This window comes from Nerophis ophidion, linkage group LG13 (genome assembly GCF_033978795.1).
Source record: "Nerophis ophidion isolate RoL-2023_Sa linkage group LG13, RoL_Noph_v1.0, whole genome shotgun sequence".
Taxonomy (NCBI): Eukaryota; Metazoa; Chordata; class Actinopteri; order Syngnathiformes; family Syngnathidae; genus Nerophis; species Nerophis ophidion.
The window spans coordinates 13,628,246-13,653,829 of NC_084623.1; the positions used below are offsets into that span (position 1 = coordinate 13,628,246).

Here is a 25,584-nt window from a genome sequence, read left to right on the forward strand (position 1 = left end):
CGATGTGCGTGTTAGTATTATTAACTTATAGTGGCATTATTTTTGTATTGTTTCAGTTTCACAAATTCCCAAGTAAGTTCACCAAGACATCATGGACTTATCGAGTCATTTTAGCCAATCGGAGAGGTAGCTTTCGCAGCTAGTGGGTCCCTGATGTTGCCATCTGTTTTGTTTTATCGGCCGTTTTACTGCCATGTTACAGGCACCATTTGGAAAAAATTAAAGTATACATATATATAAATATTTATGTCAGAATAATTGTGTCTATGTTATCACAAAACTTTGTGTTACATTGAGTTCAGCTCGTCCCGCAAAAAGACAAAACCCGTCTTTGATCCTACTAAGAAGAAGGCTTGTAAAAGTCCACTGTGTAGGATAGAAAGCAACATGAAGGTGTTCTGTTTCTTTGATATATTGTAATCAACAGAAATATTTTGTCTTGACCCGAGAACTACACAGCGGAGAGGAAGCAAACCTCCGGGCAAACTCTTCTTTGAACTGTTTTACGACCTCTTTTTTGAACTGTTTACGACCTTCTCTTTGAACTGTTTTGTAAGCAAAGGCGGCGGCTGTTTACGAACCCCGTGCCTGTCAGGGTCTAATACTATGAGACATTATAAAGACACAAAAACAGAGAATAGAAGACAAACCAGTGATTGCTTTTCTCGTACGAGGAGAGAAACTGGAGCCAGTTGTCAGTTACAGGCTCCCAATTTACTCTGAAACTTTCTCCAGTCTCCTCGCTTTTTTAATTCATTTAGGGAAGCCCTTTCAGTACAAGTGCACACACACACACAGCTGCGCTCAGGGAGGGGGGATTTACAGCTGTGTGGGATACCTAACCCCTGTGCTGATAACGAAACACAGGCAAATACATAGCAATAAAAGGATTAGCAACTTCCTGCATTGCTCTGGCCCATCTGCAAATTCCTCCTTTAAGTGGGTAGGTCAACCTAAGTTCAATCTAACACCAAATTTCCTTTCTACTTGTCTACTCAATGCACAAAACAATCATATTTGAATAAAATGAGATAACTTATTTACAATTACTCCAACAGTCCCTTTAGAAACAGCTGTTGCCATGTAATCAGGGAAAGTCCAAATAAAAGAGGAGACGTACAATCATTTATCGGAGCGTTTATCCTCATTGAGCAAAATTTAATTCTGTCTCTGTTTAATTCCTTGCTTGTTGTCTTGTTTAATAGATGTCATCAGTGTTTGAACCTGACAGTTTACAAAATATTTCTGTAAAAATATTTTTTTTTTTCTATGTATCTATCTGCAGCTTGTAGTCTGGTGTGGTTAAAGTATGAAAACTTATGTTTTCTTCTAAGATTTAATGGGTGAGGCTTATAAAATAGTTCACTCTATATTCCGAAAAATACAATAGGGTTAGTCAAAAAAAGAAAATATGCATGCAAAAACTAACTTATTTATAATGAACTGTCTGGAATGAACTCCAGTTAAAATGGAGTGGTAATTAAAAAAAATGAAACCTTTCATTAAGCTCATGACACAGTAACTTGAATGACGCGGACTGAACACTTTCTACTACATTCCTGCCTCGGAGTAAGTAATACGCAACTATAAATATTTGATATTTGTTTACATTGACACATTCTGCGTTTCAGATCGCAACATTGACACTTGTTATGTATGTCAAGCATGCGTGATATTGTGTGCTTAGCTGTTGTGTAGCTGCCAGCTCCTAGTCTTCTAGAGCAGTGGTCCCCAACCACCGAGCCGCGGCCCGATTGGTACCGGGCTGCAGAATAATTTTTTATTAATTTTTCTTAAAAAAAAAAAAAAAAAATGTTTTATTTATTAAATCAACATAAAAAACACAATATATACTTACAATGCACCAATCACAAAAACGTCCCTTTTTCATGACAAAAACGTCCCTTTTTCATGACAAAGAAAAAAAAAAAATGACACCCCCCCCCTCCCACCTGGGCCGCGGGACTAATTATTAAGCGTTGACCGGTCCGCGGCTACAAAAAGGTTGGGGACCACTGTTCTAGAGCCTACCATGTTTGTCTTTTGTAAATTAAAGTACTGCACTAAAACACAAAAGAGTATCCTGCGTTCAAAAGACTCCGGCTTATTAGTGATTCCTAAAGCCCAAAAAAAGTCTGCGGGCTATAGGGCGTTTTCTGTTCGGGCTCCAGTACTCTGGAATGCCCTCCTGGTAACAGTTCGAGATGCTACCTCAGTAGAAGCATTTAAGTCTCACCTTAAAACTCATCTGTATACTCTAGCCTTTAAATAGACCTCTTTTTTAGACCAGTTGATATGCCGCTTCTTTTCTTTTTCTCCTATGTCCCCCCCTCCCGATGGCCATGGATGAAGTACTAGCTGTCCAGAGTCGAGACCCAGGATGGACCGCTCGTCGGGACCCAGGATGGACCGCTCGTCTGTGTATCAGTTGGGGACATCTCTACGCTGCTGATCCGCCTCCGCTTGGGATGGTTTCCTGCGGACAAGACTCTCGCTGCTGTCTTGAATCCGCTTTGAACTGAACTCTCGCGGCTGTGTTGGAGCCACTATAGATTGAACTTTCACAGTACCATGTTAGACCCGCTCGACATCCATTGCTTTCGGTCCCCTAGAGGGGGGGGGGGGGGGGGGGTTTGCCCACATCTGAGGTCCTCTCCAAGGTTTCTCATAGTCAGCATTGTCACTGGCGTCCCACTGGATGTGAATTCTCCCTGCCCACTGGGTGTGAGTGTTTTCCTTGCCCTTTTGTGGGTTCTTCCGAGGATGTCGTAGTCGTAATGGTTTGTACAGTCCTTTGAGACATTTGTAATTTAGGGGTATATAAATAAACATTGATTGATTGATCCTTGTTCACATTTGCTGTTAACTGACTGTCAAGTTTAGCGCAGGAAAACATGTATATACTTTTTTTTTTGCACATATGGGATCAATATCAGAATGGGAAACCCCTCGTTATGGGGCAGCAAAGAGAATGTTTACCTCCACAAGCAACTTCTTTTAAATCCTTGACCTCGCTTCACCTTCACACCCCTCCCTCCCTCCCTCTCTCACACACACACACAGACACTGCAAGTGTGAAGTCCTCCTGTGGGTTTTACATGAGCAGCTTGTGAGCCGAGATGCGGCTTCACACGGAATATGCGTGAATAGAAAGGTATGCGTGTATTGAAAAACGAGTGCACACTTGACAGCGCACGCAAAGATGATCCACCAAACTAGTGTGCTGATGATCAGAACGCCCACAATGCAATTATTTTGTGATCTATCAAGACGAAAACTGTTTTGCGGGAGCTGTTGCACGTCTAAATTTTAGACAGTCTAGAACAGGGATCACCAACGCGGTGCCCGCAGGCACCAGGTAGCCCGTAAGGACCAGATGAGTAGCCCGCTGGCCTGTTCTAAAAATAGATCAAATAGCAGCACTTATCAGTGAGCTGCCTCTATTTTTTTAATTTTATTTATTTACTAGCAAGCTGGTCTGGCTTTGCTGGACATTTTTAATTTTAAGAGAGACAAAACTCAAAATAGAATTTGAAAATCTAAGAAAATATTTTAAAGACTTGGTCTTCACTTGTTTAAATAAATTAATTTATTTTTTTACTTTGCTTCTTATAACTTTCAGAAAGACAATTTAAAAAAAAGAATACAACCTTAAAAATGATTTTAGGATTTTTAAACACATATATCTTTTTACCTTTTAAATTCCTTTCTCTTCTTTCCTGACAATTTAAATCAATGTTCAAGTTTATTTTTTTTCTTTATTGTAAAGAATAATGAATACATTTGAATTAAATTCTTCATTTTAGCTTCTGTTTTTTCGACGACGAATATTTGTGAAGTATTTCTTCAAACTTATTATGATTAAAATTCAAAAGAATTATTCTGGCAAATCTAGAAAATCTGCAGATTCAAATTCAAATCCTATTTCGAAGTGGAGTTTAACCTATTTAAAACATGTCATCAAAATTCTAAAATTAATCTTAATCAGGAAAAATTACTAATGATTTTCCATAAATTATTTTTTTAATTTTTTCAAAAAGATTCGAATTAACTAGTTTTTATCTTCATTTTTTTCGGTTGAATTTTGAATTTTAAAGACTTAAACTATGTTTCAAAATTCAATTTTTAATTTCTTGGTGATTTCTCCTCTTTTAAACCATTCAATTAAGGGTTTTTTTCATCATTTATTCTCTACAAAAAACGTTCCGTAAAAGGAAAAAAAATGTACGATGGAATGACAGACAGAAATACCCATTTTTTAAAATATATATATATATATTTATTTATTAAAAGTAAATTGAGCTAATTGGCTATTTCTGGTTATTTATTTAAGTGTGTATCAAACTGGTAGCCTTTCGCATTAATCAGTACCCAAGAATAAGCTCTTGGTTTCAAAAAGGTTGGTGACCCCTGGTCTAGAAAGTACTGGCAGTTGCTCAGAGGTAGCTGTGAAGAAGGAGACAATTGCTCTGAAGCTCAGTTCTACATATGCTTGTAAACATGACTGTGAAAAATAAATATATTAGACATTCAGCAATATCATTTTATAATTTTATATCTGCTCGGTTAACTTAAGGGGATTATTAAAACACATTAAAGTAATTCATATTGGTGACTGCTGGCGTTTTTAATGATGTTCGTTTTTACACGTACCGGATTTCCCGGACCACTATATTTAAAAAAATATTACAACGTACTGGATCAAAATCCGCAGATATACATCTTGGAAATGTTTTTATTCACACAGCAATATTTTGTAAATGTTTATTTAGTAGAAGCATTTAAAACCCATCTTAAAACTCATTTGTATACTCTAGCCTTTAAATAGACCCGATTTTTAGACAAGTTGATCTGCCGTTTTTTTTCTTTTCTCCTCTGCCCCCCTCTACCTTGTGGAGAGGGGCGGAGAGCACAGGTCCGGTGGCCATGGATGAAGTGCTGGCTGTCCAGAGTCGGGACCCGGGGTGGACCGCTCGCCTGTGGCTTGTGCAGCCCTTTGAGACACTTGTGATTTAGGGCTATATAAATAAACATTGATTGATTGATTTACATGCCTAAGTTGTTTCCAAACGGTGTCCGTAACACGGCTGTGTGGAGGGGGGCGTGGCCTGCGGACCTGCAGCCAAACCGGGTGTGCCGGGACCGGCTTCGAGATCAGCGACAATTGTGTAGATTGCCCACCTGGGCCTGGTTATCTAATCACCTGTCGCGCTGTGAAAAGGCAGCAGCCGGAGGAGGAGAGAGGTGTTGGAGTTGGAGTAAGAGCGAGAGCGAGTCGGAGACGGACACCGAACAATTGCTGAAAAGCAAGAGACTTTCTCCAGAAAATAAAACAGTATTGTATTTCTGAACCGGGCTGTAATGTCAGGTCAGATGTGGACATGGGTCACAAGAACTGATCTCAGGTCAGATGTGGACATGGCCATAATAACTGATCCCAGGTCAGTTGTTCTCCTGACCACAGGAACAGATCCCAGCCAGGTCAGATGTGCACCTGCCCATAAGACCTGATCTCAGGTCAGATGTGCAGCTGCCCACAATAACTGATCCCAGGTCAGCTGATCTCCTGATCACAAGAACTGATCCCAGGTTAGATGTGCACCTGCCCACAATAACTGATCCCAGGTCATATGTGGACATGCTCAAAAGAACTGATCCCAGTTCAGATGTGGACATGGCCACAATAATTGATTACAGGTCAGATGTGGACATGGGCCACAAGAACTGATCCCAGGTCATATGTGCACCTGCCCATAATAACTGATCCCAGGTCATATGTGGACATGCTTAAAATAACTGATCTCAGGTCAGATGTGCACCTGCCCGCAAGAACTAGTCCCAGGTCTGATGTGCACCTGCCCATAATAACTGATCTCAGGTCAGATGTGCACCTGCCCATAATAACTGATCCCAAGTCAGATATGCACCTGCCCACAATAACTGATCCCAGGTCAGATGTGCAGCTCTCCACAAGAACTGATCTCAGTTCAGAGGTGCACCTGCCCACAATAACTGATCCCAGGTCATATGTGGACATGCTCAAAAGAACTGATCCCAGGTCATATGTGGACATGCTCAAAAGAGCTGATCCCAGGTCAGATGTGGACATGCTCAAAAGAGCTGATCCCAGGTCAGATGTGGACATGCTCAAAAGAGCTGATCCCAGGTCCGACGTGGACATGGGCCACAAGAACTGATCTCAGGTCAGATGTGGACATGGCCATAATAACTGATCCCAGGTCAGCTGTTTTCCTGACCACAAGAACTGATCCCAGGTCAGATGTGCACCTGCCCATAAGACCTGATCTCAGGTCAGATGTGCAGCTGCCCACAATAACTGATCCCAGGTCAGATGTGCATCTGCCCACAATAACTGATCCCAGGTCAGCTGATCTCCTGATCACAAGAACTGATCCCAGGTTAGATGTGCACCTGCCCACAATAACTGATCCCAGGTCATATGTGGACATGCTCAAAAGAACTGATCCCAGTTCAGATGTGGACATGGGCCACAAGAACTGATCCCAGGTCAGATGTGGACATGGGCCACAAGAACTGATATCAGGTCAGATGTGAACATGGCCATAATAACTGATCCCAGGTCAGCTGTTTTCCTGACCACAAGAACTGATCCCAGGTCAGATGTGCACCTGCCCATAAGACCTGATCTCAGGTCAGATGTGCAGCTGCCCACAATTACTGATCCCAGGTCAGATGTGCACCTGCCCACAATAACTGATCCCAGGTCATATGTGCACCTGCCAATAACAACTGATCCCAGGTCATATGTGGACATGCTTAAACGAACTGATCCCAGGTCAGATGTGCACCTGCCCACAAGAACTGATCCCAGGTCAGATGTGGACATGCTCAAAAGAACTGATCCTAGGTCAGATGTGGACATGGCCACAATAATTGATTACAGGTCAGATGTGGACATGGGCCACAAGAACTGATCCCAGGTCATATGTGCACCTGCCCACAATAACTGATCCCAGGTCATATGTGGACATGCTCAAAAGAACTGATCCCAGTTCAGATGTGGACATGGGCCACAAGAACTGATCCCAGGTCAGATGTGGACATGGGCCACAAGAACTGATATCAGGTCAGATGTGAACATGGCCATAATAACTGATCCCAGGTCAGCTGTTTTCCTGACCACAAGAACTGATCCCAGGTCAGATGTGCACCTGCCCATAAGACCTGATCTCAGGTCAGATGTGCAGCTGCCCACAATTACTGATCCCAGGTCAGATGTGCACCTGCCCACAATAACTGATCCCAGGTCATATGTGCACCTGCCAATAACAACTGATCCCAGGTCATATGTGGACATGCTTAAACGAACTGATCCCAGGTCAGATGTGCACCTGCCCACAAGAACTGATCCCAGGTCAGATGTGGACATGCTCAAAAGAACTGATCCTAGGTCAGATGTGGACATGGCCACAATAATTGATTACAGGTCAGATGTGGACATGGGCCACAAGAACTGATCCCAGGTCATATGTGCACCTGCCCACAATAACTGATCCCAGGTCATATGTGGACATGCTCAAAAGAACTGATCCCAGTTCAGATGTGGACATGGGCCACAAGAACTGATCCCAGGTCAGATGTGGACATGGGCCACAAGAACTGATATCAGGTCAGATGTGAACATGGCCATAATAACTGATCCCAGGTCAGCTGTTTTCCTGACCACAAGAACTGATCCCAGGTCAGATGTGCACCTGCCCATAAGACCTGATCCCAGGTCAGATGTGCAGCTGCCCACAATTACTGATCCCAGGTCAGATGTGCACCTGCCCACAATAACTGATCCCAGGTCATATGTGCACCTGCCAATAATAACTGATCCCAGGTCATATGTGGACATGCTTAAAATAACTGATCTCAGGTCAGATGTGCACCTGCCCGCAAGAACTAGTCCCAGGTCAGATGTGCACCTGCCCATAATAACTGATCTCAGGTCAGATGTGCAGCTGTCCATAATAACTGATCCCCAGTCAGATATGCACCTGCCCACAATAACTGATCCCAGGTCAGATGTGCAGCTGGCCATAATAACTGATCCCAAGTCAGATATGCACCTGCCCGCAATAACTGATCCCAGGTCAGATGTGCAGCTGGCCACAAGAACTGATCTCAGTTCAGAGGTGAGGTGCACCTGCCCACAATAACTGATCCCAGGTCATATGTGGACATGGCCACAATAATTGATTACAGGTCAGATGTGGACGTGGGCCACAAGAACTGATCCCAGGTCAGATGTGCAGCTGCCCATAATAACTGATCCCAGGTCATATGTGGACATGCTTAAAATAACTGATCTCAGGTCGGATGTGCACCTGCCCGCAAGAACTAGTCCCAGGTCAGATGTGCACCTGCCCACAAGAACTGATCTCAGGTCAGATGTGGACATGGCCATAATAACTGATCCCAGGTCAGCTGTTTTCCTGACCACAAGAACTGATCCCAGGTCAGATGTGCACCTGCCCATAAGACCTGATCTCAGGTCAGATGTGCAGCTGCCCACAATAACTGATCCCAGGTCAGCTGTTCTCCTACCCACAAGAACTGATCCCAGGTCAGACATGGACATACCCACAAGAACTGATCCCAGGTCAGATGTGCACATGCTCAAAAGAACTGATCCCAGGTCAGCTGTTCTCTTGATAACAATAACTGATCCCAGGTCATATGTGCACCTGCCAATAACAACTGATCGCAGGTCATATGTGGACATGCTTAAAAGAACTGATCCCAGGTCAGATGTGCACCTGCCCACAAGAACTGATCCCAGGTCAGATGTGGACATGCTCAAAAGAACTGATCCCAGGTCAGATGTGGACATGGCCACAATAATTGATTACAGGTAAGATGTGGACATGGGCCACAAGAACTGATCCCAGGTCAGATGTGCAGCTGCCCATAATAACTGATCCCAGGTCAGATGTGGACATGCTCCAAAGAACTGATCCCAGGTCAGCTGTCCTTCCGACAACAAGAACTGATCCCAGGTCATATGTGCACCTGCCCATAATAACTGATCCCAGGTCATATGTGGACATGCTTAAAATAACTGATCCCAAGTCAGATATGCACCTGCCCACAATAACTGATCCCAGGTCAGATGTGGACATGCTCAAAAGAACTGATCCCAGGTCAGATGTGCAGCTGCACGCAATAACTGATCCCAGGACAGCTGTTCTCTTGACCACAAAAACTGATCCCAGGTCATATGTGGACATGCTCAAAAGAACTGATCCCAGGTCAGATGTGGACATGGGCCACAAGACTGATCCCAGGTCAGATGTGTAGTTGCCAACAAGAACTGATCTCAGGTCAGATGTGCACCTTCTCAAAAGAACTGATCTCAGGTCTGATGTGCACCTGCTCAAAAGAACTGATCTTAGGTCAGATGTGCTGCTGCCCACAGGAACTGATCCCATGTCAGCTGTTATCCTGTCCAAAAGAACTGATCCCAGGTCAGATGTGGACATGATCCAAATAACTGATCCCAGGTCAGATGTGGACATGCTCCAAATAACTGATCCCAGGTCAGCTGTTCTTCCGACAACAAGAACTGATCCCAGGTCATATGTGCACCTGCCCATAATAACTGATCCCAGGTCATATGTGGACATGCTTAAAATAACTGATCCCAAGTCAGATATGCACCTGCCCACAATAACTGATCCCAGGTCAGATGTGGACATGCTCAAAAGAACTGATCCCAGGTCAGATGTGCAGCTGCACGCAATAACTGATCCCAGGACAGCTGTTCTCTTGACCACAAGAACTGATCCCAGGTCATATGTGGACATGCTCAAAAGAACTGATCCCAGGTCAGATGTGGACATGGGCCACAAGAACTGATCCCAGGTCAGATGTGTAGTTGCCAACAAGAACTGATCTCAGGTCAGATGTGCACCTTCTCAAAAGAACTGATCCCAGGTCAGATGTGCACCTTCTCAAAAGAACTGATCTCAGGTCTGATGTGCACCTGCTCAAAAGAACTGATCTTAGGTCAGATGTGCTGCTGCCCACAGGAACTGATCCCATGTCAGCTGTTCTGCTGTCCAAAAGAACTGATCCCAGGTCAGATGTGGACATGGGCCACAATAACTGATGCCAGGTTAGCTGTTCTCTGACAACAAGAACCGATCCCAGGTCAGATGTGCACCTGCCCATGATAACTGATCCCAGGTCAGATGTGAACCTGCCCATAATAACTGATCCCAGGTCAGATGTGCACGACAAGTTGAGTTTATACCAAAAAGTTCTATTTTGGTTTCATCTGACCACATGACATTCTCCCAATCCTCTGCTGTATCATCCATGTATCCATTTTGGTATAAACTCAACTTGTCGTGTTTGGAGGAAGAAGAATACTGAGTTGCATCCCAAGAACACCATACCTACTGCGAAGCATGGGGGTTGAAACATCATGTTTTGGGGCTGTTTTTCTACTAAGGGGACAGGACGATTGATCTGTGTTAAGGAAAGAATGAATGTTGCCAAGTAAAACCTCCTTCCATCAGTGAGAGCTTTGAATGGTTGACCAAATACTTATTTTCCAGTATAATTTACAAAAAAATTCTTTAAAATTCCTGGATTTTTTTTCCCACATTCTGTCTCTCACAGTTGAAGTGTACCTATGATGAAAATTACAGACCTCTGTCATCATTTTAAGTGGGAGAACTTGCACAATCGGTGGTTGACTAAATACTTTTTTGCCCCACTGTATATATATATATATACATGCATACATAAATACAAAACATATTAATCATATTTAAATATATTTGGACTCACCTTGGCAGTGGCCCAGGTGCTTGACCTCGATACGTTCCTGTTTCTGACAGGATGCCTCTTTCACCTGGCAGGGGTTGTCATAGGAACGACCGTCGGAGGCACATACTGGATTGAAGCTGATGTGGGAACAGTCGATGTTGCAAACGCACCTAAAAGGCAAAAAGGTCAGTTTTACGACAATTGTTCACGTCAAAAAATAATATAATTCTGCACAATATGCTGACTGGGACCGCGAAGCCAAAATCCAGTCAAGGATTAAAAATGAGACGGCAAACAGTAAAGCTTGTGCTCAGTCAGGATATTGGACCATGCATTGTATTAATGTTCAATTTGTGTTTTGACACATTTTGACACAATAGCAAATAGATGTAAGTTTGCAGAGACGACACAGAAGGCCGGACTGATAAAAAAAAAAAAAAAAAAAAAGACCTCACAATGGAGACGGAGATAAGAAAACTGCACAATTCACTGTGTCTTCAAAATAGTCCGAATGAAAAGTAACTTTAAAGCCGATAATATCGAAACATTAGCATACCATTAATGGAACAGTTTGTTCATCCTATCTTTATGTCCTTCAACACAGCATGCTCAGCTGAGAAATACTTGACATTATCTTGATGAGGCTGAATACGTGGAGTGTACCGACATTCTCTTTCAAGATTTTGCTTTATTTGTTTGTCAGCAGTGACGATGGCGGCGCTGATTGCCGGATTGAACAATGAAGCAGCAACAAAAAAAAATCAGACGGTGTTTGCATAATTCCGCACTAAAAACTCAAAGTTTCCCTCAATTGGAGCCGGTAGTGACATGCGATACCGCTGATTTTCTTTCCGATTCGATACCGAGTCAGATTCAGGCTGGTATCGGTGATACCGATCCGATACCATGTGCAAAAATACCTGCGGAAATTTAAAAAGTTGTGTATTTTCAAATAGCCTATTTGGAGCGGTATAGCTCGGTGGGTAGAGTGGCCGTGCCAGCAAACTTGAGGGTTCCTGGTTCGATCCCGGCTTCTGCCATCTTCGTCTCTGCCATTGTGTCCTTGGGGAAGACTCTTTACCCCCCTGCTAACAGTGCCACTCACACTGGTTTAAGAATGTAACTTAAATATTGGGTTTTACAATGTGAAGCGCTTTGAGTCACTAGAGAAAAGTGCTATATGAATATAATTCAGTTCATTTGTCTAAAAGAAAAAACTTAATAATGTAAGAAAAAAAGACCAAAGAAGTCTGAATCAGTGACAAAAATCTGAACATTTTTAAATAATAATTAATAACAATATATTTAGTCACTTATTACACAAAGTTGTGTCTTTTAAATACACAAAGTATCTATTTTCAGCATTTTTTATTTTTTAATAATAATATATATATCAAAATGTCTCTTGGTGGAAAAAGTTTAGACACCCTTGATACAAAATATTAAAAGCCTTCAAAGTTAAAATAATATTAAATTTAAATATAAACCACGTTTAGTTAGTTAAAATAAAAAAATACTAACTTTTAACTTTTCACTAGAGAAAATCGCTATATAAATATAATACACCTTATTCGTCTAAAAGAACAAACAAATGTAAGAAAAAAAGACCCCAAAAATCTGAATGCAATGACAAAAAGCTGAATATTTTTAACTAATAATTAATAACAATATATTTAGTCACTTATTACACAAAGTTGTGTCTTTAAATACACACAATATCTGTTTTCAGCATTTAAAAAAAAAAAAAAAAAAAAAAAAATCTTTGTGGAAAAAGTTTATGCACCCCTGATATAAAATATTAAAAGCCTTCAAAATTAAAATAATATAGAATTTAAATATAAACAAATTTTAGTTAGTTAAAATAAAAAGAATACTAAGTTTTAACTTTTCACTAGAGAAAATCGCTATATAAATATAATTCACCCTATTTGTCTAAAGAACAAACAAAAGTAAGAAAAAAAGACCAAAAAATCTGAATGCAATGACAAAAAGCTGAACATTTTTAACTAATAATTAATAAAAATATATTTAGTCACTTACTACACAAAGTTGTGTCTTCAAACACACACAATATCTGTTTTCAGCATTTTTTTAAAATAAAAAAAATATCAAAATGCTCTTAGTGGAAAAAGTTTAGACATCCTTGATATAAAATATTAAAAGCCTTCAAAATTAAAATAATATAGAATTTAAATATAAACAAATTTTAGTTAGTTAAAATAAAAAGAATACTAAGTTTTAACTTTTCACTAGAGAAAATCGCTATATAAATATAATTCACCTTATTTGTCTAAAGAACAAACAAAAGTAAGAAAAAAGACCAAAAAATCTGAATGCAATGACAAAAAGCTAAACATTTTTAACTAATAATTAATAAAAATATATTTAGTCACTTATTACACAAAGTTGTGTCTTCAAACACACACAATATCTGTTTTCAGCATTTTTTTAAAATAAAAAAAATATCAAAATGCTCTTAGTGGAAAAAGTTTAGACATCCTTGATATAAAATATTAAAAGCCTTCAAAATTAAAATAATATAGAATTTAAATATAAACAAATTTTAGTTAGTTAAAATAAAAAGAATACTAAGTTTTAACTTTTCACTAGAGAAAATCGCTATATAAATATAATTCACCTTATTTGTCTAAAGAACAAACAAAAGTAAGAAAAAAGACCAAAAAATCTGAATGCAATGACAAAAAGCTAAACATTTTTAACTAATAATTAATAAAAATATATTTAGTCACTTATTACACAAAGTTGTGTCTTCAAACACACACAATATCTGTTTTAAGCATTTTTTTAAAATAAAAAAAATATCAAAATGCTCTTGGTGGAAAAAGTTTAGACACCCTTGATATAAAATATTAAAGCCTTCAAAATTAAAATAATATAGAATTTAAATATAAACAAAGTTTAGTTAGTTAAAATAAAAAAAACACTAACTTTTAACTTTTCACTAAAGAAAATCGCTATATAAATAGAATTCACCTTATTTGTCTAAAAGAACAAACAAATGTAAGAAAAAAAGACCAAAAAATCTGAATTCAATGACAAAAAGCTGAACATTTTTAACTAATAATTAATAAAAATATATTTAGTCACTTATTACACAAAGTTGTGTCTTTAAATACACACAATATGTACTTTCAGCATATTTTTTAAAATAATAAAAATATCAAAATGATCTTGGTGGAAAAAGTTTAGACACCCTTGATATAAAATATGAAAAGCCCTCAAAATGAAAATAATATATAATTCAAATATAAAAAAAGTTTAGTTAGTTAGTTAAAATGAAAAAAAAAAAATAATACTAACCTTAATAAACACTGTGAATAATTATTGACACACTAGGTATTGTAGTTACACAATCATAATATTATTGATTTTATTATTCTTCTACATGGGGATAAAACAGCACAAATGATACAAAAATCAGTATGTAAGTAAAAAAAGCTGAAATTTTCTGACTAATATTTAATAATAATAATAATAATATATTCAGTCACCTATTACACAAAGTTGTGTCTTTAAATACACACAATATCTGTTTTTACCTTGAAAAAAATATACATATATATCAAAATGCTCTTGGAGGAAAAAGTGTATAAAATATGAAAAGCCCTCAAAATTAAAATAATATGTACTTAAATTATAAACAACATTTAGTTAGTTAATTAAAAATAAAATAATACTAATGTTTGACACACTAGGTCAGTGTTTTTCAACCTTTTCTGAGCCAAGGCATATATTTTTCCTAGAAAAAATCCCGATGCACACCAACAGCAGAAATCATTAAAAAATAAAATCTCAGCAGCCGATATCGACAATCAAAAAGTTGTTCTTGCAATTGTTGCAACTATAGCTCTTGTCTTAAAATAGGTGTACTGTCACCACCCTGACTTGTTTTCACTTTTTTGTTGTTTTCCTGTGTGTAGTCTTTTACTTATTGTCTTGCACTTTTAATTTAGTGGCTTTTTTTTTTGTATTTTCCTGTAGCAGTTTCATGTCTTCCTTTCGAGCGACATTCCCCGCATCTACTTTGTTTTCAGCAATCAAGAATATTTCAGTTGTTTTTATTCTTCCTTGTGGGGACATTGTAGATTGTCACTTCGTGTTGGGATGTACTTTGTGGACGCCGTCTTTGCTCCACAGTAAGTCTTTGCTGTCGTCCAGCATTCTGTTTTTGTTGATTTTGCAGCCAGTTTAGTTTTAGTTTAGTTGCACATAGCCTTCCTTAAGCTTCAATGCCTTTTCTTAGGGGCACTCACCTTTTGTTTATTTTTGGTTTAAGCATTAGATACCTTTTTACCTTCACAATGCCTCCCACTGTTCTTGACATCTACAAAGCAATTAACTACCTGCTGCCACCTACTGATATGGAAGAATTTCACACGGTTACTCTGCCAACACTCAACAAAAACCCATTTGCAGACTATAATTACTGCTTTGCAAAAAATATTTTAACCCAAAGAGGTGAAATTAGATCATCTCCCACGGCACACATAGTGCCTTGTTTTTGATAAATACTTAGACCTACTAGGCTACTGTATTTTATTGTTGGTCATTATGGCGGTACTTGGAGAGCCGAGTGTTTTCTGAGGTAGTATTTGGTGAAAAAACAAACCACTGGCTTACGCCTCCAACAAATGCAAATGTAAAAAAGTCATTCTTGTGACTGATTTTTGCACTTTTCGCAACACTGACCTTATTTACCAATGCAATGACCTAAACAAGTGATATAGGTATAGAGATATACTTATACTTGGTATAGTCTGTTTTAATTACACTGAGTAGTAAGGGTTCCACAAACCAGTCCGGGCTCTCTTATTAATTAATTCATTTATTCCTCATAAGCAGTATGTAAATATATCTAAGTGCAATTTATTCGGTTAAATATTTGCTTTCCTACACATATTTAAATGAAGAATTAAACCCATTTCAGCCTGTGGCCATTCCTCCTACGTTCCTCCTCCGCCCGTTTCTCTGCTGTACAAAGTCTCGTCTTCCATAAAGCTTTGATGCAACATGTTAAGCTTTCTGTTCTCTGTACATCGAGCAGTTTGCCTGCAGCTTAACGTAACGATGTAAAATTTTTGCTGCTTTCAAAATTTGAATGAAAAAGATGTACAAGATGAGCGTCAACAAGCCGTAAGCAAAGCCTGATATAGTTTATCAACCAATCATCAGGAGATTTCTCCTGATGATTGAGGGGAACCCCTCATGAAACAGTTCTGTAGAGATGAAGTAGTCTTGTGATTTTTCCCACACATACATATATATATATACATACATATATATATATATATATATATATATATATATATATATATATATATATATATATATATATATATGGATATATATATATATATATATATATACATACATATATATATATATATATATATATATATATATATATACATATATATATATACATATATACATATATATATATATATATATATATATATATATATATATATATACATACATATATATATGTATGCTTCACGGTGGCAGAGGGGTTAGTGCGTCTGCCTCACAATACAAAGGTCCTGCAGTCCTGGGTTCAAATCCAGGCTCGGGATCTTTCTGTGTGGAGTTTGCATGTTCTCCCCGTGAATGCGTGGGTTCCCTCCGGGTACTCCGGCTTCCTCCCACTTCCAAAGACATGCACCTGGGGATAGGTTGATTGGCAACACTAAATTGGCCCTAGTGTGTGAATGTGAGTGTGAATGTTGTCTGTCTATCTGTGTTGGCGACTTGTCCAGGGTGTACCCCGCCTTCCGCCCGATTGTAGCTGAGATAGGCGCCGGCGCCCCCCGCGACCCTGAAGGGGAATAAGCGGTAGAAAATGGATGGATGGCATTCCAATATGGCTCTTGCAACGTTTTGGACCCCTGCACTAGACAATGGAACATGTTAAACACGGAAATTGAGTACATGGCGTCTATCAGGGACTACGGAGACTCAGATAGAACTAAAACAAGTTCTGCATTTTCTGACCCGTTTTCGGACGTATTGAACTGGGCGAGTATTAACGGGTGGTGTTCTTTCATGCACTTTGTGTATACGCATGTTGCAAATAAACTCAACCAGTACCGCAACCGTGGCTGCTCCCAGACAGTCTTTCCCGGGCAAATGCGGTCGAGCAGCACTGAATGCTGGATTCTGCAATTAAAAAACCTGTCATCACTCTCAAAGTCCTTATTCATTTTCCATCGGCACTCACTAACGCACCGGCATTGAGCTGTCTTACAATTGCAACACATCATTACACACAGACGCGTGCACACACACACACACACACACACACACTCGCATACTCGGGCAGACACCTTCATAATATGCCTTGATGATACGGCTCTTGTTGATGTTGATTGAAAAGCCGCGCGGCGATGTGTGGCATCAGCTCGAGTTAGGATGATTGATCAGTGAAGTAAAAAAGACGCGGATAAAGGCTTTGTTATGCATCACAGGTATAATAAGCACTGAAGGAATCAGTGACCCACTTGTGGAGGTTTACTAATAAACAGGAATAAAAAAGAGCCTTTTTGAATTTGTTTGGAGAGAATAATCACTCATTAGCTTGTTTTTTCCCTCTCTCTCTCTATTTGCATGAAAGATAACAATCTGCAGAAGTAGCGCTCGCTGAGTTTGAAAATGTCTGTTTTTGCCATGTTAAATATGTGGTAGAGGTGAGCCACCGTCGACAAAAAGACATCATCCTAATTAGCACAGACTCGGGTTGTACGGTATAGCGGTATTAGCATAGTACCGCGGTACTAATCCATCATAATACCGCCTCTGAAAAGTACCGGTCCGCCAACCCAGGTTCACGAGCAGAGGAGCATGTTCGGCAGCGCACAATCACAGAGTACTTAGAAATAGACAAAGTGTGTAAACAGAAAAGGGACAATGGACGCATTTTGACTTAAAAAGTAACGATACAGGTGAAGCTATTGTGACGTTTGCTGGGCATTTGTTCCTCTGTGGATGCGTTCGGGCAAGAACACAGCGAATGGTAAGAAATAAAGATTTATTCAACTAATAAAAGGCAAAAAAGGCAAACAAAAGGTGCTAGCATGGGAGCTAGGGAAACAAACAGAAACACTTACACTTGGCACAAAGGCACAAAAGGGGAAAGAAAAACAACTAGCATGAGAGCTAGGGATAAACAAAGCGTAGCGCGGAAGCCAGCGAGGCGATATATAGAAAGCAGTCGTCACTTGTTGCATGAAAGCAAATTAGGATCCGAGAGGGAATGAACAGAAAGGGCTGGCTTAAATAAGGCAGTAATCAGCAAAAACAGGTGTGTGTCGAACGCAAGGGGCAAGTGAAAACTAATGAGCAACCATGGTGACAGAACAAACATAGGAAATAAGGAAGTCCAACAACAGAATGTGATATAAAAAGGAACAAAGCTACAATATGGTATGATCCGGGCTTCCTGACATCCACTGTAATGAGACCAAGTACAAGAGCGTATGTAGTCGATACTATTATGATTACATCAATATTTTTTAGCATAACTTTTAGCTGCTTATTACAGCAAGACAATGCCAAGCCATATTCAACACGTGTTAAGAACGCGTGGCTTCGTAAAAAAAGAGCCTGCCTGCAGTCCATACCTGTCTCCCATGGAAAATGTGTGGCGCTTTAAGAAACGTAAAATACGACAGCGGAGACCCCGGACTGTTGAACGACTGAAGCTCTACATAAAACAAGAACGGGAAAGAATTCCACTTTCAAAGCTTCAACAATTAGTTTCCTCAGTTCCCAAACGTTTATTGAGTGTTGTTAAAAGAAAAGGTGATGTAACACATAGGTGAACATGCCCTTTCCCAACTACTTTGGCAAGTGTTGCAGCCATGAAATTCCAAGTTAATTATTATTTGCAAAAAAATAATAAAATGTATGAGTTTGAACATCAAATATCTTGTCTTTGTAGTGTATTCAATTGAATATGGGTTGAAAAGGATTAGCAAATTATTATATTCCGTTTATATTTACATCTAACACAATTTCCACTCTCATATGGAAACGGGGTCTGTATTATACAGATACTAATTTCTCAAAAATTTCCACCCCAAGACAGGATTGGGGATTTCAGTGCTTGCTTGCATTATCGTTAAAATCTAAATGAAAGGATGGAGTGGGTGTGAAACACGACGCCTCCGACCTCTCATTGCAGGAGAACTCTCAATCCTCGCTTCCCAAGAGGCCGCTGTTGGTCAGTGGCTGATGTCTGCGCTCCATACATTTTTAATGTGGACTCTCACTTTCCTCACAATAGGCACTATACCACCAGACTGCATTGCGTCAACACATCCTAATGCACGTCACACACACACACTTTAAACACGAGAGTGCAAAAACCCCGTGAGCAAACCTCTCGTTTCCGTCTCACACACATCGTCAATTGTTTCTTCGCACGTTCTGCGGGGAGATGCAAAGTGCCAAGTGAAACTTAGCGGTGTGTGTGCATTTGGTGTGTGTGTGTGTGTGTTTGTGTTGGACAGAGAGAGAGAGAGAGAGACTGACATGTCTGCGAGGACACAGTCTAAGCAGGATGTGTTGTATTGATTAGTTGCCTACGATTATTTCGCTCCCATCAAAGCAACTCCCAACCCCCTAGACTGTCTGCTGGCTTCAGACTGCAAAAGCTACTTTACACACACACACACACACACACACACACACACACACACACACACACACACACACACACACACACACAGAAGCCGAGGTCACTTCATGCAGCTACTGACCTGAAAATATCAGCTCGGAGTCTTGTTGCGACTGAACCTAGCGTTACTTATCTGAAATATTTGACACATCAAAAGACAACACGGCGCTGAAGGCGTCCTGCTGCTCTGGGAACTTTTTGAAATGTGTTTGTGGATTTTCATTGAAACTTACTTGGCAATGGCTCGGAGGAACCAGCCTTAAAAACACACCCCTCTTCCCATTTTTTAAAAGGGATAAAGTTAGCGTCCTACGGCCATGTCCACCCAAATATATAATTGGGACTTTTTGGCTATTTGGGGTCGGTATAGCTCGGCCGGTAGAGGGTTGCAGGTTCGATTCCCGCTTCCGCCATCCTAGTCACTGCCGTTGTGTCCTTGGGCAAGACACTTTACCCACCTGCTCCCAGTGCCACCCACACTGGTTTAAATGTCTATCAATCAATCAATCAATGTTTACTTATATAGCCCTAAATCACTAGTGTCTCAAAGGGCTGCACAAACCACTACGACATCCTCGGTAGGCCCACATAAGGGCAAGGAAAACTCACACCCAGTGGGACGTCGGTGACAATGATGACTATGAGAACCTTGGAGAGGAGGAAAGCAATGTGACTTAGATATTGGGTTTCACTATGTAAAGCGCTTTGAGTCACTTGAGAAAAGCGCTATATAAATATAATTCACTTCACTTCACTTGCCTGAAACTATTTAGGTCTATATTCTGCATCTGTGTGCGTGTTAAGGTGCAAAACCCAAAACTAGTGAAGTTGCCAAGTTGTCTAAATTGGCAAATAAAAACAGAATACAATAATTTGCAAATCCTTTCCAACCTATATTCAATTGAATAGACTGGAAAACATTGTTATTTTTTTGCAAATTATTAGCTCATTCGGAATTTGATGCCTGCAGCATGTTTCAAAAAAGCTGGCACAAGTGGCAAAAAAGACAGAGAGTGGAGGAATGCTCATCAAACACTTATTTGGAACATCCCACAGGTGTGCGGGCTAATTGGGAACAGGTGGGTGCCATGATTGGGTATAAAAGCAGCTTCCAGGAAATGCTCGGTCATTCACAAAGAAGGATGGGGCGAAGGTCACCACTTTGTGAACAAATGTGTGAGCAAATTGTCGAACTGTTTAAAAACATTTCTCACAGAGCTGTTGCAAGGAAATTTGTGGATTTCACCATCTAAGTCATGGGTGTCAAACTCTGGCCCGTGGGCCAAATTTGGCCCGCCATGTAATTTATTTTGGCCCTTGAGACAATATTAAATTAACATTAGAGCTGGCCCGCCGGTATTATACAGCAGCAGGGTAACCATTCTCCCAAATTTATCCCGATTTCCACTCGGACAACAATATCGGCGGCGTGCCTTAAAGGTACTGCTTTTAACGTCCTCTACAACCTGTTGTCATGTCCGCTTTTCCGCCATACAATCAGCGTGCCGGCTCAGTCACGTGATATATGCAGATTCTACACACACACACACACACACACACACACACACACACACACACACACACACACACACACACACACACACACACACACACACACACACACACACACACACACACACACACACAAGTGAATGCAAGCATACTTGGTCAACAGCCATACAGGTCACACTGAGGGTGGCCTTATAAACAACTTAAACACTGTTACAAATATGCACCACACTGTGAACTCACACCAAACAAGAATGACAAACACATTTCGGGAAAACATCCGCACTGTAACACAACATCAACACAACAAAACAAATACCCAGAAGCCCTTGCAGCACTAACTCTTCCGGGACACTACAATATACACCCCCGCTACCAACAAACCTCAATTTTGCATGTCAGTATAAAGTTATATGAGCCTTGCTTGTTCAATATTCAATGCAAAACTTGTTTGGGTCCCTATCAAAAGGTTAAGTTGTTCCACTTTGGCCCGCGGCTTTGTTCAGTTTTGAATTTTGGCCCACTCTGTATTTGAGTTTGACACCCCTGATCTAAGTTATGTAATATCGTCAAAATGTTCAGAGAATCTGGAGAAATCACTGCACGTAAGCGATGATATCACGGACTTTCGATACCTCAGGCAGTACTGCATCAAAAAGCGACATCAGCGTATAAAAGATATCACCACATGGGTTCAGGAAGACTTCAGAAAACCACTGTCAGTAACTACAGTTTGTCGCTACATCTGTAAGTGCAAGTTAAAACTCTACAATTCAAAGCAAAAGCCATTTATCAACAACACCCAGAAACGCTGTCGGCTTTGCTGGGCATGAGCTCATCTAAGATGGATTGATGCAAAGTGGAAAAGTGTTCTGTGGTCTGACGAGTCCACATATTTAATTGTTTTTTGAAACTTTAGACGTTGTGTCCTCTGCGTCAAAGAGAAAAAGAACCATCCCGATTGTTATAGGCTCAAAGTTAAAAAAACAGCACCTGTGATGGTATGGGGGTGTATTAGTGCACAAGGCATGGGTAACTTACACATCTGTGAAGGCACCATTAATGCTGAACGGTACATACAGATTTTGGAGCAACATATGTTGCCATCCAAGCAAAGTTATCATAGACGCCCCTGCTTATTTCAGCAAGCCACGTGTTACAACAGCTTGGCTTCATAGTAAAAGAGTGCAGGTACTAGACTGGCCCGCCTGTAGTCCTGTCTGTAGTCTCCTTTTGAAAATGTGTGGCGCATTATGAAGCTTATAAAATACTATGACAGAGACTCCGGACTGTTGAACAACTTAAGATGTACATCAAGCAAGAACGGGAAAGAAGTCCACCTGAAAAGCTTCAGAAAAATTGGTGGTTTCAAAAAAGGGGTTATACAAGGGACTTTGGAGCAAAATGTATGAAACATTTACATCAAAGCACATCTAATGGATATTATCTGGACCACAAGGAAGCGTTTTAAATGCAGATTCAAATCATCCTATGTCCCCTTTGAAGATAATTCGTCTAATCGGATTATGAAGCGTGCACCTATTCAGTCGCTCTAATTTGGCTTTTAAATTATGTGTAAGATATTTTTAGGCGCATGCTGATTAACAATAAGACAATAAAGACTATTACTTCGTTAAGAAATATTTTGAATGGACTGTGCTGCTCATTAAGCTGCAAAAAAATCCCCAAAACTAACTTTTGTCTGCAAAGAAGCAATCATTGAAAAATATAGTTGTACCCTTGTTTTTGTTTGGTATAAATTATAATTAATGCTTTAAAATTAGTCATATTTTTAATCGGAATACAATTTGAATTTGGATTAATTGTGATCATTCACAGTAAATCCCTTCGTTACAAAACTAATTACTCAAAAAAAGACCCCATATTTTGACACAAATGTAATTTAATTCTAAGAAAGTCGTGCACAAACATATTTGTTCATGTTTTTACTTGAATGTGTCAGGCTTGGACTTGGTCTTGGTTTGTTTTCCCAAGGTGCGAAGCGAATGGAGTGGAAACGGCGTGAAGGTAGGTACATCTTTATTTTAACACTAAAACTGAAAACAGGAACCAACAAAAAGCGCGCACAATGGCAGTACAAAAAACTGGGCTATGAAACAAAATACTAGCACAAAGGCTATAAACTAACAACATGAAAAAAAAACACTTGTGCTATGGCATGAATAACAAAAACTTACGTGGACAAAAATGGACAGCATTGCAAGGCATGAAGCAGATAATTGAGGGCGTGAATTAGGTGACCAGGTGGGAACTAATGGGTTGGCATGGAAACAAACAAAACCAGGAAGTGCAAAATGTGAAGCAAGAGTCCAAAAACAAAACAGAACATGACCAAACATAAACCTGATTTACAGGCATGACAGAATGTACATTTTTTGTTTGCTCAAAACCTGGTCAAAGTATTATTTAAAATCCTGTTAGGTTTTTTTTCCCCAGGAAACTCCCTCCATGTTAAGGCATAGGAGCTCAAAATAAAATCAATGTAAAAATAAAAAAATAAAAAATGTAAACAAATTGCATCAATAATCTGCATGATTATATGTGAAGAATAAAACATTTTTGTGATTAATTACATGAGTTAGCTAATAATATTGAAATAATACTATTGTACGGCAAAAGGTGACAATAGCGCTTTTAAACCTGGACTCGGACCTTCGCTCAAATAAAATGTGAAGCAGTCTGCTGAAAATGACGGAAAGCGCCGCTCTACACAGCAAAGTTGGATTTGCCACAAAATACAGTCCTGGGTTCAAATCCAGGCTCGGGATCTTTCTGTGTGGAGTTTGCATGTTCTCCCCGTGAATGCGTGGGTTCCCTCCGGGTACTCAGGCTTCCTCCCACTTCCAAAGACATGCACCTGGGGATAGGTTGATTGGCAACACTAAATTGGCCCTAGTGTGTGAATGTGAGTGTGAATGTTGTCTGTCTATCTGTGTTGGCCCTGCGATAAGGTGGCGACTTGTCCAGGGTGTACCCCGCCTTCCGCCCGATTGTAGCTGAGATAGGCGCCAGCGCCCCCCGTGACCCCAAAAGGGAATAAGCGTTAGAAAGTGGATGGATGGATGGATGGATACATTTTTAAGATAATCAACACTCTTCTGCCATCTGGCGGCTACAATGGATAGTGCGCCGCCCCGATTCGTCACGTTGCATGTGTCAGGTAAACCAGTGGTCCCCAACCACCGGGGATTGGTACCGGGCCGCAGAAGAATTTAATATTATTATTATTAATTTTTTTAAATTTTTTATTAAATCAACATAAATACACAAGATACACTTACAATTAGTGCACCAACCCAAAAAAACTCCCATTTTCATGACAAAAAAGTTTTTCACCCGGGCCGCAGGACAAATTATCAAGCATTGACCGGTCCGCAGCTACAAAAAGGTTGGGGACCACTGACTGGTAAACCGCGACAAATGGGGCCATTCAAATTTCTTTCCTACTATACTTTCTTGCTGGCTTTTTTTCTGTTGTTTGCTATCCATGACTCCCGCATGTTTGTTGCACCAACTAATATTTACAAATTAATTTGTACCTGACAAATTTGATCATCGATTTTTGGCAATAATGACGACTAAAAATACCGTTGCACCCTTTATGGATCCAGATGATTTTAAAACTCAGATTGTGCAGATGGAGTTAATTTTAATACCTGAGAGGGAGAAACGTGTTTATTTGAAAATATCAGCGTTGGTGTGGCCTAAGTCTTACCATACATCAACTGGAGCTCACCATCCTGTCTACTAAAAGCATGCACTTTTGTGAGTAATTACAGTTTAACACCACAAATGGACCTAAATGGGTTTTTGAGGCGCACTATTGATCCTTGAGGGGTAAATTGGTCATTTTGCTTATGGCCGGTCCCCCAGAGTGGAGCAATCTACTCAAAAGGTGTTGAAAGGATAGTGAGGCTCTATGCTTAAAAGGAGCTCAAATAAAATCATTTTCTGAGATTACTGGCAAAAGGGCAAATTATCAAAACTGTGAACGGAACTAAATATTAGGGCTGCGATTTAAGCTTTAAATAATGTGTTGAAAAGTAAAGTCTTGAATTAAAATGTGCGATAACATTATCAGTAAGCAATATCAATAAAAATTTAAAATCACAGTCAAATAGATGCAGATATTCTAGTTTCAAGCATGTTTTACTCAATATTGTTACGCCTGTAAATCTGGTTATATGTTTGATCATGTTTTGTTTTGTTTTCTCGACTCTTGTTCCATTTTTTCACTTCCTGGTTTCTTTTTGGAAATGCTGATTATCGGTCCTGCTAGACACCGACCTCTATTTAATAATACAACTGTAACATTTGACAACCAAATAATTGAACAAGGTGACTCGGTAAAAAATCTGGGTATTATCTTCGACCCAACTCTCTCCTTTGAGTCACACATTAAAAGCGTTACTAAAACGGCCTTCTTTCATCTCCGTAATATCGCTAAAATGTGCTCCATTTTGTCCACTAAAGACGCTGAGATCATTATCCATGCGTTTGTTACGTCTCGTCTCGATTACTGTAACATATTATTTTCGGGTCTCCCCATGTCT

General features: G+C 39.8%; 1 protein-coding gene across 2 annotated transcripts in view; it reads right to left on the reverse strand.

Annotated features, from left to right (window-relative positions):
- The window catches only part of tmeff2a (transmembrane protein with EGF-like and two follistatin-like domains 2a), a 392,560-nt gene that overhangs the window by 36,651 nt on the left and 330,325 nt on the right, over positions 1–25,584 (reverse strand). For both annotated transcript variants that reach the window (XM_061918441.1, XM_061918442.1), the window contains exon 6: positions 10,825–10,973. In XM_061918441.1, the coding sequence (XP_061774425.1) occupies positions 10,825–10,973 (149 nt within the window). The remainder of the gene's footprint in view (positions 1–10,824; positions 10,974–25,584) is intronic.